The sequence below is a fragment of the Haliotis cracherodii genome, unplaced genomic scaffold (assembly GCF_022045235.1).
Source record: "Haliotis cracherodii isolate W230 unplaced genomic scaffold, xgHalCrac1.p SCAF_17, whole genome shotgun sequence".
NCBI lineage: Eukaryota > Metazoa > Mollusca > Gastropoda > Lepetellida > Haliotidae > Haliotis > Haliotis cracherodii.
Genome location: NW_027266272.1, coordinates 13,654,071 through 13,671,689, shown reverse-complemented (window position 1 = coordinate 13,671,689; position 17,619 = coordinate 13,654,071). Strand labels below are relative to the sequence as shown.

The window sequence follows — 17,619 nt, the reverse complement described above, 5'->3', positions numbered from 1 at the left end:
TTCCGGTATCAGTCACTAGTGACTGATAACTTGATCTATCGTCACTGATAAAATCCAGTATTTAATTCATATGTATATAATAAATAATACCCATAACAAATCCCATCGCCCTGACCCCCAACACTCATCCTCCCAGCCCAATATAAAAAGGACAGTCCCTAAGTACATCAACGGACGAATCATTAGTAGCAACTCTATCCTTTATTATATTATGTTTACTCTGTGTTTCTTTAAACCTATTTTAGAGAATCATGCCAAACACAATCGAGTGTCCTCACGACATTGTGCAGTGCAAATTAGGTCTGTGTTTGCTAAACATTCGAAAAAAGGCATAGCTCAACTTTGATTGTGTATGTAAACGTCAACGCCAAAGGACAACTGGACAAAATATTAGTTTATATGACACCTTATATGAATGGATGACTGAAAAGCAAGTGTTCGAGGAAAGGGAAAGTTTGTCTTACCCTTCCGATAAAAGCAGACTTGTTGGTTGAGGTAACAAAGCGTAATGTCTTTCAAGTACATTAATAAGTACAAACCATTGATTGCATGACGGGCAAGTCTGTTGCTCTTTTAACATATTTCGTGATTCATCACTTAAACCAATACAGTGTCCGATGAGAAATGGGGCTGTATTTGTTTGCTTCACATTCGAATAAAAGGCTCAAAACTAAACTATTGATTATGAAGCAGATGTACAGGAATAACGAAAGGTACTACCGCTATGTACGTGCATGCGGTCGATGTGTTATAAATCACAAGATCAAAATGAGAGTAGTGAGTGAGTGAGTGAGCACGTTAAGCACTTTGGCGAACCCACAATCATGGTGTTAAGCTAGCAGAACTTTGTCGTTCTTTTAATCTTCACGTCTTTAATGGCAGGCTCTTTAATGATCAGAGAGGAGAGTTCACTTGTGTTACACACAATGGAGCAAGTGTTGTTGATTATACGTTAGCTTCATCATCCCTGTTTGACCCTGTAACTGACTCTGGTATTGGTACAAGAGATAATTCATGCCACTTTCCATTATACTGCAGTCTTAATATAGATTTTAACTGTTTATATGAACCTGATTGTAAATTGCCACAAAATGATCTTCCGCAAGATGTCAGTACTGAGCCATGTAAATGGTATAAGTATGTCTGGAGTAGAGACTTTGGTAACACTTTCTTTGATAATTTTAAAGCTGCCTTTTATGATATTAAATCTGAACTATGTGATATGAGTGATACAAATGTAGAGAGTGGCCTAGTTCACATAGTTAATATTATTCAATGTGCTGCTGACCATACCAAAAAGCTTTATACACAATTCCGCAAACCATTAATATTATGTCAGCCACCATGGTGGGACCAAGATCTTGAAAACTTGAAACATGATAAGTATGCTGCTCTGAGAGGCCACAGACACCACAATGCTGATCTAGATCTAAACGCTTGTTTAAGGAAAGTTTCAATTCCAAAAAACAGCAGTATCTACAAACTCAGAGGGACACTTTAGTCGCAGCTAGATTTGACCCAAGTCTTTTCTGGAAAATCATTAAAGAAAACAAATTTGGTAACACAATTTCTGAAAATATTTCATGCCAGCAATGGTTTGACCATTTTAGATCACTTTATCCACTGACAATAGCACCCAGTATCCACTCTATGATGATTCTGCCCCCTCTGCCTCCGATAGTTTAAACCATCCCATCTCTGAACAAGAAGTATTATCCCACATCAAAAATCTACCTAACAACAAATCCCCAGGTCCAGATGGCATATCAAATGCACCTATTCTCACCAAGATTTTTAATCCAATATTCTCTACTGGTTCCTTCCCATCTTCATGGGGTAAGAGTATAATCTGTCCATTACATAAATCTGGTGATAAATCAAATAGAGACATCTACAGAGGAATATCTCGTATAGATACTTTATGCAAGGTTTTTACATCTATCCTAAACAGCAGATTACCGCAATGGTGTGACACCAATAACATCCTCAGTGAAGTTTAGGCTGGTTTTAGAGCTGACTATTCTACTATTGACCATATTTTTACATTACCAGCTATTACAACAAAATATTCTGGCAAAAAGAAGGGAAGATTTTACTGCCTCTTTATTGATTTTTCGAAAGCTTTCGACACTGTAAAACATGATGTTCTGTTAGATTCAATAAAGAAAGTAGGTATATCGGGTCCCATTTATAATGTCCTAGTTTCCATGTACAGTGGTTTATCAGCGTGTGTAAGATCAGCCAAAGGTTTATCTCAAGTGTTTCCATGTAATGTAGGTACTCACCAAGGTTGTGTCTTAAGCCCACAACAGTTCTTAATTTTTAGTAATAATTTGTCCACAGTATTTGAGGAATTAGGTGGTAAAGGTATACATATTTCTCCTGATATAGATAATTTATGTGCTCTTCTCTTTGCTGATGATGTTTCTGCACTCTCAGATAGTTGTGCCCAGCTTCAAAAGAAAATTAATGCTTTGGAAATATTTTGTAATAAAACAGGCATGCAAATTAACTTTAAAAAAAAGACAAATGTAATTGTATTTAGGCAAGGTGGCCATCTTCGCAGTTATGAAAAGTGGTTTTATCATGGTGAACCTATTGAAACTGTTTCAAGTTATAGATATCTTGGCTTCATGTTTACACCTAAGCTTGTGTGGAGTAAGGCACAAACTACTCTAGCATCCCAAGCCACCAAAGCAATTTTAGCCATTAACTCTTTTCAAAGGAAAATTGGTAATATTGGCTCTGAAGTTTTGCGTACTTGCTATTGTAAAAAAATCGAATCTGTCCAAATCGCCTCTTGTAAGCATTAATTAAAAGTAAACAAATCAATCTGCTAAAATATGGTTTTAAGGGACTGTGTGAAGTTTCCTTTACAACTCACTTACATGACTAAAGTAATTAAATATTGGTGCAGGCTCTTACATCTTCAACCCCACAGATTACCTTCCCAATGCTATTCAATGCTTAAATCTTTAGATGATGTTGGGCGGGTAACTTGGGCGACTTAATTTTTTATATATTTTAAACTAAATATTTTATTCCAATTTGGGTTTGGTTTTGTATGGCTCAATCAAGAGGTGGGTGATTCTAAAGCTTTAATTCTCCATTTTAAGCAAAGGCTCAAAGATAATTTACAGCAATTCTGGAGTGCTTCTGTAAACTCTTCTCCAAAATGTGATCTTTATAAGCATTTTAAATCCATGTTAAATGTTGAAAGGTACTTGTCATGTCCACTCCCTACCCATTTAAGAATTGTTTTTACTAAATTCAGATGTTCAAATTTTTAAATAACTTTAGAAACTGGCAGATATAGTAAAACAGACCGTTCACTCAGATTCTGTAACTATTGTAGTAGTAAGGGAGTTAATGTCATTGAGGATGAATTTCATGTACTCTTTAATTGTAATTTATATTCTGCCCTAAGACAAAAATACCTTGTTAATCTTCCTATGCCTACTCATTACAGTAATTCTCATGTAATAAATATTCATAGTAATTATAATGAGCAAACATTATTTTTAGTTTGTAAATTCTTATATTATACTCACAAAATAATTAATGATAATTTCTGTGCCCTGTAAATGTCATGCTCACGTGTCTGTATTTTGGGCCATTGGCCTTTTACTGAATAAACATGTCTGTCTGTCTGTCTGTCTGTCTGTCTGACAATCATGTTTTTGGGGTGCCGAAGACGAATGGGCCATCCGTGCCCCCAAACATCAGAGTAAAAACGAATGGGAGGCAACTGATAACACGGTAATAAATATTAATGATGTATTATACATCACCAGCTGGTGATCACTTGGACATACATTACCTCACGGCAGGTTTTCGTCGCTGTACATCAATATTTACTGGAATACACTTTTGTATCAGGGTTTTAAACACAACACTCACCTGAAATATACTGAACCGCAAAAGAAACGTCACCCAAAGTAACATTGCATGAAAAGTTGTCATTTAAATGTCTGGGTAATTTTTGTCAAAGTTTCTAAAATTTAACATTACCTTGTCCGGAAAAATGAATTTTGATGCTAAAAAAACAAAGCAGATGACAATAAAACCGATCGCCCAAACGCATCACAGCAACGGCCATGGTAGCCCGATGCACGTGAGTTCCGTGCAAATTGAAATGCAAATGGGTTCCCCCATTTCTTGCCCTAAAAAATCCACCCAGATCGGATAACATTCATTCATTATTTTATTGCTACCACGGCGACACCAAGCCCTTGGACGATTGCAAGCTGGACAAACCGCCCAGCAAGTAGCCAATGCATTTCAATTCAGATTGTGCGACAGCATCTTCAAGATCGCTTTGTTACTGCTGCGGAAACTGCTCGACAGACCAAGGGACACCCCAGCGACACATTAGTGCGGACACCGTGCGTCGACGATTGCCGAGAGCAACAAGTGACTTCCTCTAGCAGAATGGAATCAGAACCATGCAATGGCCTGCCCTCAGTCCCGATTTAAATCCCATTGAGCACCGTGGGACGAGATTCAAAGACGGCTGAATGACGTCCGACCAAGGTCGACAACTGCAGCTGAACTGCGTCAGGCGTTCCTGACTCAAGTGGGCTCAAGTGCCTATGGCCTTCATCAACCTCCTCATTCATTCCATGTATCGACGTTGCGCGGCAGTCATCAATGCACATGGCGGACACACGAGATACTGATTTGTGATGCCATTTTCTCAGAGACTAGTGTTGTGTTTCACTTTAAGAACATTTGACACTTTAATTTCAACCATGAAGAGCAGATTTGCCAAGTTTAATCTTTTTAATATGTCTCAAAGTATGTTTACAGTGTTTTGACAAATAAGGCTTCTCATATATCTATCCATGGTGACGTTTCTTTTGCGGTTCAGTATAGATATGTATACCTTGTTCACAACGACCAGTAAATACGCTACAAGTTTCAATTCCGTGCTTGTCGCTTCATATAGGCCTGGATTATTCCAGCTATATGACTGCGGTCTGTATATAATCGTATCTGGAACAGACAATCAAGTGACTGACACCAGGAGTATTGAGCCACGCAATTGGTATACGATGACATGCATCAACCAAGTCAGAGAGCATGATCACCACAGTATTTAGGAAGTCAACAGAATAACAGCTACCAAGACCATGTTTATTATCTCAGTTGTTTATTATTTAGACCTACTCGGAATTGGTAAAGATAAGTGATCACAAACGATTGTCAACTTACACGAAGACTGTAATGAGAATGCGAGCTGATGCTTGGATCCTTGCGTCTGAAGCTTGCCAGTCAAATCCAAATCATTTGTTACGTTAGTGTTTCGTCATACAGCATACCTGTGATCATAGGCAAGTATTCAATAATTGGTTGTATTGCCGTAAAAGACGACTATGGTTGTTTGGTTTGGTTTCTTTTGTTGTTTAACGCCGCACCCAGCAATATTCCAGCTGTATGACAGCGGTCTGTAAATAACCGAGCCTGGACCAGACAATCCAGTGATTGATATCATGAGCATCGATCCACGCAATTGGGATCGATGACATGGATCAAACCAAGTCAGCGAGCCTGACCACCCGATCCGTTAGTCGCCTTTTATAATTACGACAAGCATAGTCACCTTTTACAGCAAGCATGGGTTGCTGAAGACCTATTGTCGTAAGAGGCGACTAAGGGAGTCTACTTGAAAGTTGGTATGTGAATGCTTTAAGATAATGTCATTTACAACTCACCTGCTATACATGCGGTCATGTAGCATGCCAACTGCCCGGTGATATTAGCACGGATGATGTATTTTGTAATGGTGTGTTTTCTCTGTGGAATTAAAGTATTGAAGACTCCGATGGCGACTCCTAGAGCAGCGAGGTGGTTCTGTCCACAGAACGCATAGGTTCCAATCACCTCCGATCGTTTCTGAAAATTAGAAGTGTGGCTCTTAGAATGAAAGAAAACCCATTTTCTCGTATATATTTTAACATAGTGGAGGTCGGGTTACAATAGTTTCTATTTCGTCATGCTAAAAGAAAAGTAAATTTGGGATCGGGTCATCAGGTTCCCGTCTTCCCGAGGCAAGGGCGTCCAGTAGTCTTTTTATCCAAGTCTTGTTTCCACCCTTGCCACATCAAGCCCACTTTCCTGTGCTACATATGATTGGACTATCGCACATATCGATAGTCCAATCAGAGAATGTTTCACAAATTCAACTTGCACGACTGGCATACCCTCGTATGAAGTGATTTAACGCTGTCTGTCTTTGTTGACACGAATGTGTCTTTTTCATCTTTAAAACCCAACAACGATTGCCTATGTTTTTTTGTCAGGGATGAAATGGCAAATGTTTTCACAATCTGATCGACAAGGTCGTCATCTATGGTTTGTGAACAGCGATTTGATTGGATATCGCGTTACCTTACAAGGGGCACAACTCGTGATGTACGCGAGGTGACGCCACGGTCGAGCCAAGAAAAGTGGCCTTGGTGTGGTAAGGGTAGCAACTAGGCTTTGATAGAGGCTATGGACACGCTTGACTCGGGAAGATGTCAGGTTTCGTGACCTCGCTTGACTAGTCAAATTTGGGACTTTTACCAATTACCCGCTGTTACCAGCCAAGGCTCGATTACGTAAAGGCTTCAGTGGTCCGGCTGACATGACATATCTGACTGACGTCGACAAAACTCTAAATCAATCATCACTAAATAACCTCTTTCATTTAACCCTGAAAATAAATCCAAGTGCGGGTACACGTTCACCTATGTCTCCTGTTTTCGTGTTATGTGTCATTTGTGTTGACCTGGTTGACGAATAGAAGAGGTCCGTCCTGGTACGGCTGATTTGCTGACTACGCTTAACTCATGATCACCTACTCCATCACTTACCGTTAGTATCCCTCCAGGAAGTGTCCTATTGGTCCAGTCTAATATGACGTCACTTCCTTCCCAGTGCCACGTTCCATTAGTGGACGCCACGTAGTTTTCTAGCACCTCGCGGTTCTTGATGAGTTTCCCGAATAGATGGTAACCATAGTAGGAATTTGCAAACGTCTTAATTCCTAACAGCTCACCAATTTTCAGGATATCTGACCTCGAGAAACCCATAATGTAGTTTAACGGGTAGAAGCAGTAGGAACACAGGAACTGAAACATATATTATGAAAAGTGTTTTCGTATGATGACATACATTGAAAGCTCGATATTACGGACATGGATAGCGCGGACAACCACCTCACTTGGGCGCGGTGCTACAGACAATATTCATTTGTATACAATTGAACATTTCACTCGTGATTGGTTAATTTGTTAATGCGGACAATTTCATAACGATAAATACGAGACAAAGCCATTTCCACAATCATAAGAAATCTCTGCTAAATGCAAAATCCATTGTACGATTCTAACTAAATGATAAGCATATGTTTGTTGATCACTATCAAACGGTGATGAAACTGGTGTTTTCGCTGTGCAGTGTTGCGTCCCTTGGGAACGCCACAAACCTATGATTGTGGGTTCGAATCCCGGTTCGCCCCGATTATGGTTCTAGGTTTGTCAACACCGTACCCGTGCTCGTGGGTTTCACCGAAGTGGTAAACGTCTGAGACCTGCATCACTTCGGGCTTTCCTCCTACATGAAGCTGACACGCCGTGATATAACTGGAATACTGTTAAAAGCGGCGTTAAACCCAACTCACTCACTCACCCCAATGATACTGGTGTTCGCGAAAAGGTGAGCGTATCCTGCCCTCCTGTTAACGCTTCCCTCCAGGAAAAAAGAGTGAGTGAGTGAGTGAGTATGGTGTCACGCCGCTTTTATCAGCAATGTCCAATATGACGGCGGGGGACTTAAGATAATTGGGCTTCACATACTGTACCATGATGGGAATCGAACCCGGGCCTTCGGCATGCCGAGCAAACGCTTTAACAACTAGGCTAACTCACCGCCCCTCCAGAATAACGAGGTTTCAATATGAATGTCTTTCACATATTTAAACCGTTTTTGTTCGGGTGGATGGGATTCACAATTTTAACTTAACAGTGTTTAAGATTATAGCATTAATGTTGAATTTACCGCAAAGGAAAGTCCTGACACCCCAACTCTGTTACCAAACCAGATGAGCGCCGAGTCCACGAACTGGACGATGGCGATGTAAATGATCTGGTTAGCAATGATACTTGTCAGAATTGGCAGAGATTCTCTAGCACCTTCAGACACCGCTTCCAGAATGTTGTTGAATTTTCTGCAGATCATAATTGTGTTTGATGTGATTATGTTATTACAATGACGAACCTCCCAGTTAATGCGGGTCAGGTACTATCAGCAGTACAAACTTTGGTAAAAGTCGAAACCAAGAAGGAACCCACTTACGGCAATGCAGTTAATACGGTAACCATTTCAATGAAAACCCATTCTAAATTGTGTTTTCCGTTTTACACTACTGTCTTATATCATTGCACTATTAGGCATGGGAGAATTTTGTTAGAGACACGGTACCTTGTGGATCACTGCTTCAAAACACACACATTGTATCTCTGAAAGGACCCGAACATTTGTTCTCAACACAATTTCGTTTCTTTCGTAAAACACAGGGGTAATTTAGTTCCAGTAAGTCCTGGGTGAGATGGGTATCTTTTTTAAATCACAGGGCGCCCCTCCTTACAGATCTCATAAAGTGACGAGTTTGATGTGATACGTTACTGACGGGACGGGGATGTTGTATGCGTCTCTTGGTTTGATCTTGGTCCACTGTGTCTCCGGAACGATCAGCTTGGACATGGCCAGGGCAGCTGGGGCAGACATAACGCTGGCAGCTAGCAGGTGATTGGCTGGAGCCTAGGGGCCATGCAACATGCGCAGAAGAGACTTGAATACAACTGGAATATTGCTGACTGCGGTGTTAAGCAAACGAATGAATTTAGCAGTGGCAGCTTATCGCAACGTTCGCGAGACAGGAAATGTACCTCGCAGGCATTGATTGTATCAACCGCCTTTACTAATCAGAATTACAGAATTTACAGTAAAAACAATTCAAAAATAAAACTGAATCTTGGCAAATGGTGTTAACTGGAAAAACAACTTCAACGGTATTGGTCAATATTGATCACGAACGTAATGTTATTTCATCAAACGGATGACGAGGAATGTATATTGACTCGGATTTCAAAAGGTTTGGATGGTTGGTTGCTTTGTTGTTTAACCCCGCACTCAGCAATATTCCAGCAATATGACGGTGGTCTGTAAACACTCGAGTCTGGACTGGACAATCCAGTGATTAATACCATGAGCATCGATCCACGTAATTGGGATCGATGACATGCATCAACCACTTCAGTTAGCTTGACCACCCGATCCCGTTAGTCTCCTCTTACAACAGGGCGGTCGGGTAGCCTAGTGGTTAAAGCGTTCGCTCGTCACCCCGACGATCCGGGTTCGATTCCCGACATGGGTACAATGTGTGAAGCCCATTACTGGTGACCCCCGCCCTGATATTGCTGGAATATTGCTAAAAGCGGCTTAAAACCTCACTCACTCACCCCACTTACGACAAGCATAGTCGCCTTTTACGAAAAGTATGGGTTGCTGAAGACCAATTCTACCCCGGATCTTCACGGGTCGATTTCAGAAGGGATGTTACAATGTTATGGTCGTTGTTATGGTTTGATGAATAATTTATGGAAATTGTTTCCAAGCATTTCCAAACAAGTATACTATAATATAATCTTGTGTTGCAATTTACAGAGTGTATTAATGTGATCTTAAAAGTGCAGTTAGTGACCCAAAAAGTTGGAAACAATTGTCGGGAAGTGGCAATATTTGGCTTGGTATAATTGTTTATTGTTTAACACTGCACTCAGCAATATTCTAGCTGTCGACTGTACGTACCGTCGATGGTACGGCTCGAGTTAATGTAGGCATGGCTATGGAGAAGATACATGTGGTACATGTGGGACATGTGGCACTGTTACCACCATGAAGCACCACCGGGGTGAGTGGTACGCCTGAACTACCTACCCCGAAGGATGTGAGCATCCCAAACACTGAGCCTGCAATACTCGCAAATCCCGCCGCCATCACCGCATGCAGCTCAGAAGGCGTCAACAACGGCAGGAATGGTTTGATGGCAATTGGAGATTCAGCCTGGGAATGATATACAACTTAAACATATTATAGTGCATTGTTTTAACTACTGACTTATTCGTCAAAAATAAAAGCAAATGTAGGGAAGCTTTTTAGGGCCATGTCCCAAAAAAATCATATCCCTATTTACTGGAAATTTCCACTAAGTATCTGGAAAATTCCACTAAGTATCTGGAAATTTCCACTTAGTGTCTGGAAGTTTCCACTTAGTATCTGGAAAATTCCACTCAGTGGAATTTTCCAGATACTAAGTGGAAATTTCCAGATACTAAGTGGAATCTCAGTGAAATTTTCCAGATACTAAGTGGAAATTTCCAGTTAATAGGGATATGAATTTTTTTTGGGACATGGCCCTAAAAGGCTTCCGTACAAATGTCATCTGAAGTTTACTGAGAAACAATGTGTGAAATGCTGCACTTCTAAGACAACATATATGTGAAATTATTGGATATGATATTTAGGCAAGAAGGACACTTCCCAATGGGCACCAGTTGTGCTTCCCTCCTAGTTGATATCTTTCCTGATAATTTCTGCTCATAATCACAAAAACAAAACAAGGGCCAGGTTTAACTTCAGGTTCATGTGTAAAGATGGTCTGTTAAGTAGCCATGTCCCTTCCACATTTATGAATGGCCACATGAGCCAGAAATAAAAGAGCCCAGTGAAATCGCCTCATCTGTTTTATATTTAGATCGACAGGATCGATGACTTCAACTTTTCAATTGTGAATTTTATCAAGCAATATTCCTGCAACTTCAGCCTTTGGTGTCTTCATTTCACAACCTTTTGAGGTACAACCGAGCATGCTCTTTCAAAGTACATTTCAGAAAGCGTCATCAGACCCTTGCTCAATAGTTAATTAATCATGGTTATAACATTCAAGGCTTTCATGTGGAGTGTACACATGTGGAGTGTACTTTCAAATGTGACGCATCAGTGTCCGATGCAATTCCTTATTTTGACTTGCAACATTTTTCTTCAGGTGAACAATTGTTTGTGTTTGTGACGGTTGCCATGAGGCAGTATACGCTCACCGTTTCACGAACACCTGGTATCAACACTGATTGATAGCGATGCATACATATATGCTTGTGATATAGTCGGAATCGTACAATAGTTGTTGAATACCAATTCTAACCCAGATCATCATCACGAATTCGACTTAAAAGAGTTAGGATGTCAGCACCATACCCGTGCTCGTGGGTTTCACCAAAGTGGTAAACGTCTGAGACCTGCATCACTTCGGTTTTTCCTCCCACATTAAGCTGACACGCCGCGATATAACTGGAATACTGTTAAAAGCGGCGTTAAACCCAACTCACTCACTCACTCACTAAAAGAGTTAGGATGAAAACTAGAACTTGATATAGGCTTGTGGACACTCTTCTCTTGGAATGATGGTATCCTCAATCATTGGTTCATTTTAGGTTGGCAAACCAATAAGATTATCCTTCTTAAAGTAACTATATGTGAACACATTTTCAAGAATGAACAATATTCTTACTGGGCCAAAGAGAATGTTGAGGGCTGAGTTGACGGATTCAACTGGACTTGTACCAAGGCAGAAGGTAAGGAACCATCCGAAATTGGCCACAAACGCTTGGAGAATCCCGTAGTAGTACAGCACGTTTATAGTGGAACAGAACATCATCACTAATGGCATGATCTGAAAACATACAAGATACTTTGAGATGTACGCCAAACATATATGAACGCTTAAACCCTTACAGCAATAACTAGACTGCTTGTCGTAAGAGGCGACTAACGGGATCGGGTGGTCAGGCTCGCTGACTTGGTTTGATGCATGTCATCGAACTCAATTGCGTGGATCTATGCGTATGATGTCAATCACTGGATTGTCTGGTCCAGACTTGGTTATTTACAGACCACCGTCATGTGGATGGAAAATTGCTGAGTGCGGCGTTACATAACAAACAAACCAAAGCCATGACCAGTTTATAACTTCACTCACTTGTGATGTGTGTCTCTAAATTAAAACAAACAACGATTTAACTCGAAAAAAGGTTTCTATGAAATCAGTAAATATAATACGTCCACGCCAGAGAAGAAACAAATTCCACTGGCTGTGAAAGGAAAAACAGCAGTGAACAATTTATGAATGGGGCATGGATGTCAAGGATTTCACCAGGTGTTCAAAGCAAAAGTGTAAGCATGTGAAACATGTAATTACGTTATATATTTTCTTTCTTTATGTCAATGAGTATATGACATTGTAAACAAACAACAAATGTGTTTTGTCAGAAATATAAGTATAAGCCGCTTCAAAACCAACGGCTATACTATGTGGAAATAAACTGTAAAGGGTGTTTGAGTATTTTCCAAGCGTTTATATCGACATGGTAGTTCTATTTGTTTTACAGATTTACTTGTAACTGGGAAGAAACACCACGCATACCCTGAACGCAAACATGTGGTCTCTGTAACTCTTGCCAAAAACAAATTCCGAGCCTTTGTCGGTATGTTCCAGGAACTCTTCTATCCTGTCTCCAAGCCATCGGAAGATTTCGTAGCCAAAATTAGTTCTCAGTATTAGCAAAGCGAACAAAAACTGAGTACCAATTCCCCAGAACACCGCATGCCAATTTACCTGAAATGATCACACATGTTGTATTATGATTAGACCATTAAATAAGCACATCAGTTGGACGAAAATTAGCAATGTATTGATATTGATTAACATGTGTTCGGTAGCCATACTGATGAAGTCATTTTAGATAAGCGGACGCAACTTTATAATGCTTCCAAAATAAACTTGTTGTCAACCGGTCTCCCTTGGTAAAGGATGTTATGTATGCTGTGTACGAGCCTACCGGTTGGTTGGTTGGTTTGTTGTTTAACGCCGCACTCAGCAATATTCCAGCTATATGACGGCGGTCTGTAAATAATCGAGTCTGGACCAGATTATCCAGTGATTTGATATCATGAGCATCGATCCACGCAATTGAGATCGATGACATGCATCAACCAAGTCAGCGAGCCTGACCACCCGATCCCGTTAGTCGCCTTTTACGACAAGCATAGTCACCTTTTACGGCAAGCATGGGTTGCTGAAGACCTATTCTATCCTGGATGTTTATTTTCAGACTGCCGTCATATAGCTGAAATATAGCCGAGTGCGGCGTTAACCAGCAAACAAACCCACTGTCCCATGATGACAGAGTTTCAGAAACTGTGAATGCATTTACTTTGTCTAGTCACAGTATTGCGAAAATACTGCCGACGTGAATTGCTCACTGCACTCGATATAGTCAATGGTATGAATCAAATACATTACTCTGGCAGGGTGTTCCGATATCAGATATCCTAGCAGAATGAAGAACGTGAGGCCAGCAAGGGACACGAAGTTGTCCGCGTTCAGGTTGCTGGTTGTCAAGTAGACAACGATGAACACCACCAGAGCAACATACAGCAGCCTGTTAACAGCAACGTCACCACCAGGTAATCTAATGTTCTCGTTCGTTTGTGTGTTTGCTATTGTTTAACGCCTCACTCAGCAATATTCCAGCTTTATGACGGCGGTCTGTAAGTAATCGAGTCTGGACCAGACAATTCAGTAGTTGGCGACATGAGCATCGATTCACGCATTTGGCATATGATGACATGCATCAACCAAGTCAGCGAGCCTCACCACTCGATTCCTTTAGTCGCCTCTTACGACAAGCATAGTCGCCGTTTGCAGCAAGCTTGGGTCCCTGAAGACCTATTCTATCCCGGATCTTCACGGGTCTCACACCAGGTAATCTAATGTTCTGTTAAGAAACCTCAATTTCAACTGTTCGGAAAACATCTAGTTAACATTACAGGTTATGATTAAAAATATGCGGTGTTACGAAAATAAAGAATTGATAAAATACCAGTACTTTACCATCTGATTATCCTCCTTAATGAAGTTAACTTCTTTATCCTCTTCGACCATGTGCGGAAAACGTTCTGCACCTGAGCTTCGAGTTTTATTTTGCCATAAATGAAAACTAAAAAAACAGTTCCAACCATTAGTCGCAGAGAGCCCTCATCTCCGAAAGAAAACCTCATGCAGAAACAAAAGTATACGATATAGACTGTCAAAAGAACCAGTGAACTCATCATTCCAATTGGTTTCTTATGGCGGACCATCATTCTCCAGACAGACGCCCTTGTCCGTGTGACCACTGCACCGCATGGTAGATAATGTTCCATATAGTCATGTTCTTCACCATGTGTGTTCTTGGATACATCTTCTTCTTCAGAGTCGAATGTTGCCTTTGGACAATTTTGTACTGTAAATAGCGCCTCCTGAAAACAAGCCCAGTTTCGTTCTTTAAGAATGTCATATAAACCCGTAAAGATCCAGGATAGAATTGGACTTCAGCAATTCGTTGTCGTAGGAGGCGACTGGCGGGAAAAAGTATGTTATGTCAGTGAGTGAGTGTGGTTTTACGCTTTGAGCAATAATCCAGCAATATCAAGATTGGGGACACGAGAAATGGGCTTCACATATTGTAGCAATGTGGGACATCGAACCTGGGTCTTCGTCGTGATGCGAGAGCGCTTTAACCACTCGGCTACCCCATCTCGCCATGTTATATCAGTAGTAGTCACTATCAAATCGAATAGTCCAGTGGATATCACGACGTATTGAAATTAAAGTATTTCAGCTTTATAAAGGCATAATAGCTAATAACCCAAGGTGATTTGCGTTCTTGCAACCAACGACCACAGTCAAAGGAAAGTTGTTAAAGGCGCATGGTACATATGTAGCTAATAGTTCAGTGAGAGGTATGAATGTCATCAGCGACCCGTGAAGATTCCGGGGTAGAATATGTCTTCAGCAACCCATGCTTGCTGTAAAAGGCGACTATGCTTGTCGTAAAAGGCGACGAACGGGATCGGATGGTCAGGCTCGCTGACTTGGTTGATGCATGTCATCGATCCCAATTGCGTGGATCGATGTTCATGATGTTAATCACTGGATTGTTTGGTCCAGACTCGATGATTTACAGACCGCCGTCATATAGCTGGAATATTGCTGAGTGCGGCGTTAAACATCAAACAAAACTAAACCTAATGTCATCAGCAAATACGAATGATGTTATAAAATGTGATCATTATTAACTAAATTATTTTATGAGAAGCAAACTCACATTGGGAGTATCATCCATTTTGACGAGATCCATCTCTTCTTCGACTTGGCACTTCGCCATATGTCATCAATAACCAGGAGCGATTCCGCTACTCTCTATTAATTAGTAGGCATAATTGTTTTATATATTCACGTATGAGCGCGAGCAAGATATAGTGGTTTAATAATAGATAACCAATCAGTGAAACAAGCCATTGTGTTATTAAAACATCACATTTCACAGCTGACACTACAAACGTGGATGGGTGAAGGCAGTTTTTATTCTTGAGGAGTGAGTATGGTTTTACGCCGCTTATAACTATATTCCAGCAATATCACGGCGGGGACACAAGAAATGGGCTTCACGCAATGTACCCATGTCAGGAATCTAACCCGGGTCTTCGGCGTGACGAGCGAACGCTTTAACCACCAGGCTACCCGACCGCCCCTTTTCTAGGTGTACATGTTGAGGAAGGAACTTTTATTTCTGTAAATAATCGAGTCTGGACCACCCGACCCAGTGTTTGATATCATGAGCATCGACCAACGCAATTTGGATACGATGACAAGCATCAACCAAGTCAGCGAACCTGACCATCCGATCAAGTTAGTCGCCTCTTACGACAAGCATAGTCGCTGAAGATCTATTCTAACCCGCATTTTCACGGATATTTGCTGAGCAACTGCTGTAGGCCTGGATGAGGAGAGATCTTTCGTTTTTCATAATTTTGAAAAATTGCCCCGGAGCCTTACACAGTTTAAAATAAAAAAGATGTGTGTGGTATCTATGCACACAAGATACACACCTAATTGAGAAATATTAACATTGCGGACAGAACAAAGTACAACAGAGGACACAATACAAGCCTTAATAATATTTATGAGCAACAACATTGTTGATTATTATTTAGTATCAATTATCTGAACTGGATGTACTTTATTTGCTCTGTGATGTATTCAGGGCTAATAAGTCCGTCAGCACAGACAAATGTGTATGTTGGTGAACATATTGCATTCAATTAAAACGAACGAGTTTTGCTTTAATACGATATGTAATGAAAACACACAAAAACATTTCCAATCTGACAATAACCGGCAAAACTCATTTCCAAAATGGCAATATTAATATATCATATTAATGTAAGTTTTGTATAAATTGTACTTAATAGTGCCGAGTTCAAGATCGGATAACATAAAACATTTCAGAATTGGCTGGTTTGTTGTTTTACGCCGCACTCGGCAATAGCTTTATGACGGCGGTCTGTATATAATCGAGACAATAAAACCAGACAATCCAGTGATTGATATCATGAACATCGATCCGCGCAATTGGGATCGATGACATGCATCAACCAAGTCAGCGAGCTTGACCACCCGATCCCGTTAGTTGCCTTTCGCGACAAGCCTTTTACGGCAAGCATGGGTTGCTGAAGACCTATTCTAAGAAAGAAAGACACTAATAATATGAATTGTAGGTGTTATGGTAAACCCAGTTTGCGAACCATTATCAACAATCTTATTGTCCCATCAAATATATTAAATATTCTACATCCCTTATTTTCAATAATGACATCATAATTTAAAGATGCTATAGTTCAGAAGTTGAAGTGTGAAACGAAAAGTAATACCTTCAGCGATGATGATGTTAAGCCGGGAATTAATGGATCGGTTGATCAGACTCAGTGATTTGGCTGATTGCAAAGTCATTTTTCAAATAATTTTCATGAAATGATTTCTGAAATGTACATCGTACTTCAGAATTTTGAGACGTCTTTTCCAAAACAAGTATATCAGATTGTTCGATAATAGCTAAATGATAGTTCTGTGATCAGCTCTAACTTTGTGAACGTAACCTGTTGCTGATAACATTGTATAATATATCCAAAGTATTATAATGCGTGAACAATCTCATAACAAACACATCTTAGTTCTCGCTACCGCTAAACAAAGATCTGAGGACATCCCATTACAGGTCTCTTCAGAACGACCTTTCGCGAACTTTGGCCGACCAATGAATTTACTAACGAGAAGTCAACATTAGCCAGTCAGAAAGCCGCATTTTCTAGCTATATGGGACCAGTTTCCATTATTCAAGACTACGCTTTTCATTTTATTTTACAAGGATCTCGATTCACAATTTGAAAACTGGAATGTCTAATAGATGGCGGAATTGTATAGCAGTACTTCCTACGAGCTATTCAAAGTCTTTTCCGATCAAATGTTTATCTCATTGAAGCGAAAGATGATTGTACCGGAATCAGTCGTACAGCCCGTAACTGTCCCTCAAAATACATGTTCCTCGTGTTAACGTAGTCGGTGTTGCATAATTAGAAAACACATTCCTGATCTGGTAAACGACACTCTGATTGGTCGGATGAAAGATCTTACTA

The 17,619-nt window shown here is 40.4% G+C and overlaps 1 protein-coding gene across 1 annotated transcript; it reads right to left on the bottom strand.

Moving 5' to 3' along the window:
• Positions 1 to 5,270: 5,270 nt before the first annotated feature.
• Positions 5,271 to 15,311, bottom strand: LOC139464627 (solute carrier family 28 member 3-like). The gene is made up of 11 exons (XM_071246152.1): positions 15,252 to 15,311; positions 13,997 to 14,403; positions 13,406 to 13,544; positions 12,527 to 12,718; positions 11,615 to 11,776; positions 9,985 to 10,110; positions 8,675 to 8,805; positions 8,044 to 8,212; positions 6,858 to 7,115; positions 5,715 to 5,895; positions 5,271 to 5,321 (listed from the first exon to the last, which is right to left on the bottom strand). The coding sequence occupies exons 1-11, from the start codon at positions 15,309 to 15,311 to the stop codon at positions 5,293 to 5,295; spliced, it is 1,854 nt and encodes a 617-aa protein (XP_071102253.1). The 3' UTR covers positions 5,271 to 5,292.
• Between the last annotated feature and the right edge of the window lie 2,308 nt (positions 15,312 to 17,619).

Bases quoted from the DNA above. Each gene is read 5' to 3' on its own strand.
- LOC139464627 (XM_071246152.1), bottom strand. From the start codon at position 15,311: ATGGCGAAGTGCCAAGTCGAAGAAGAGATGGATCTCGTCAAAATGGAT. The intron at 11,777-12,526 runs GTATGCGTGGTG...GTATGTTTTCAG, and splicing joins ACCACATGTTTGCGTTCAGG to ATCATGCCATTAGTGATGAT. The intron at 8,213-8,674 runs GTCAGTAACGTA...TATGATCTGCAG, and splicing joins GCATACAACATCCCCGTCCC to AAAATTCAACAACATTCTGG.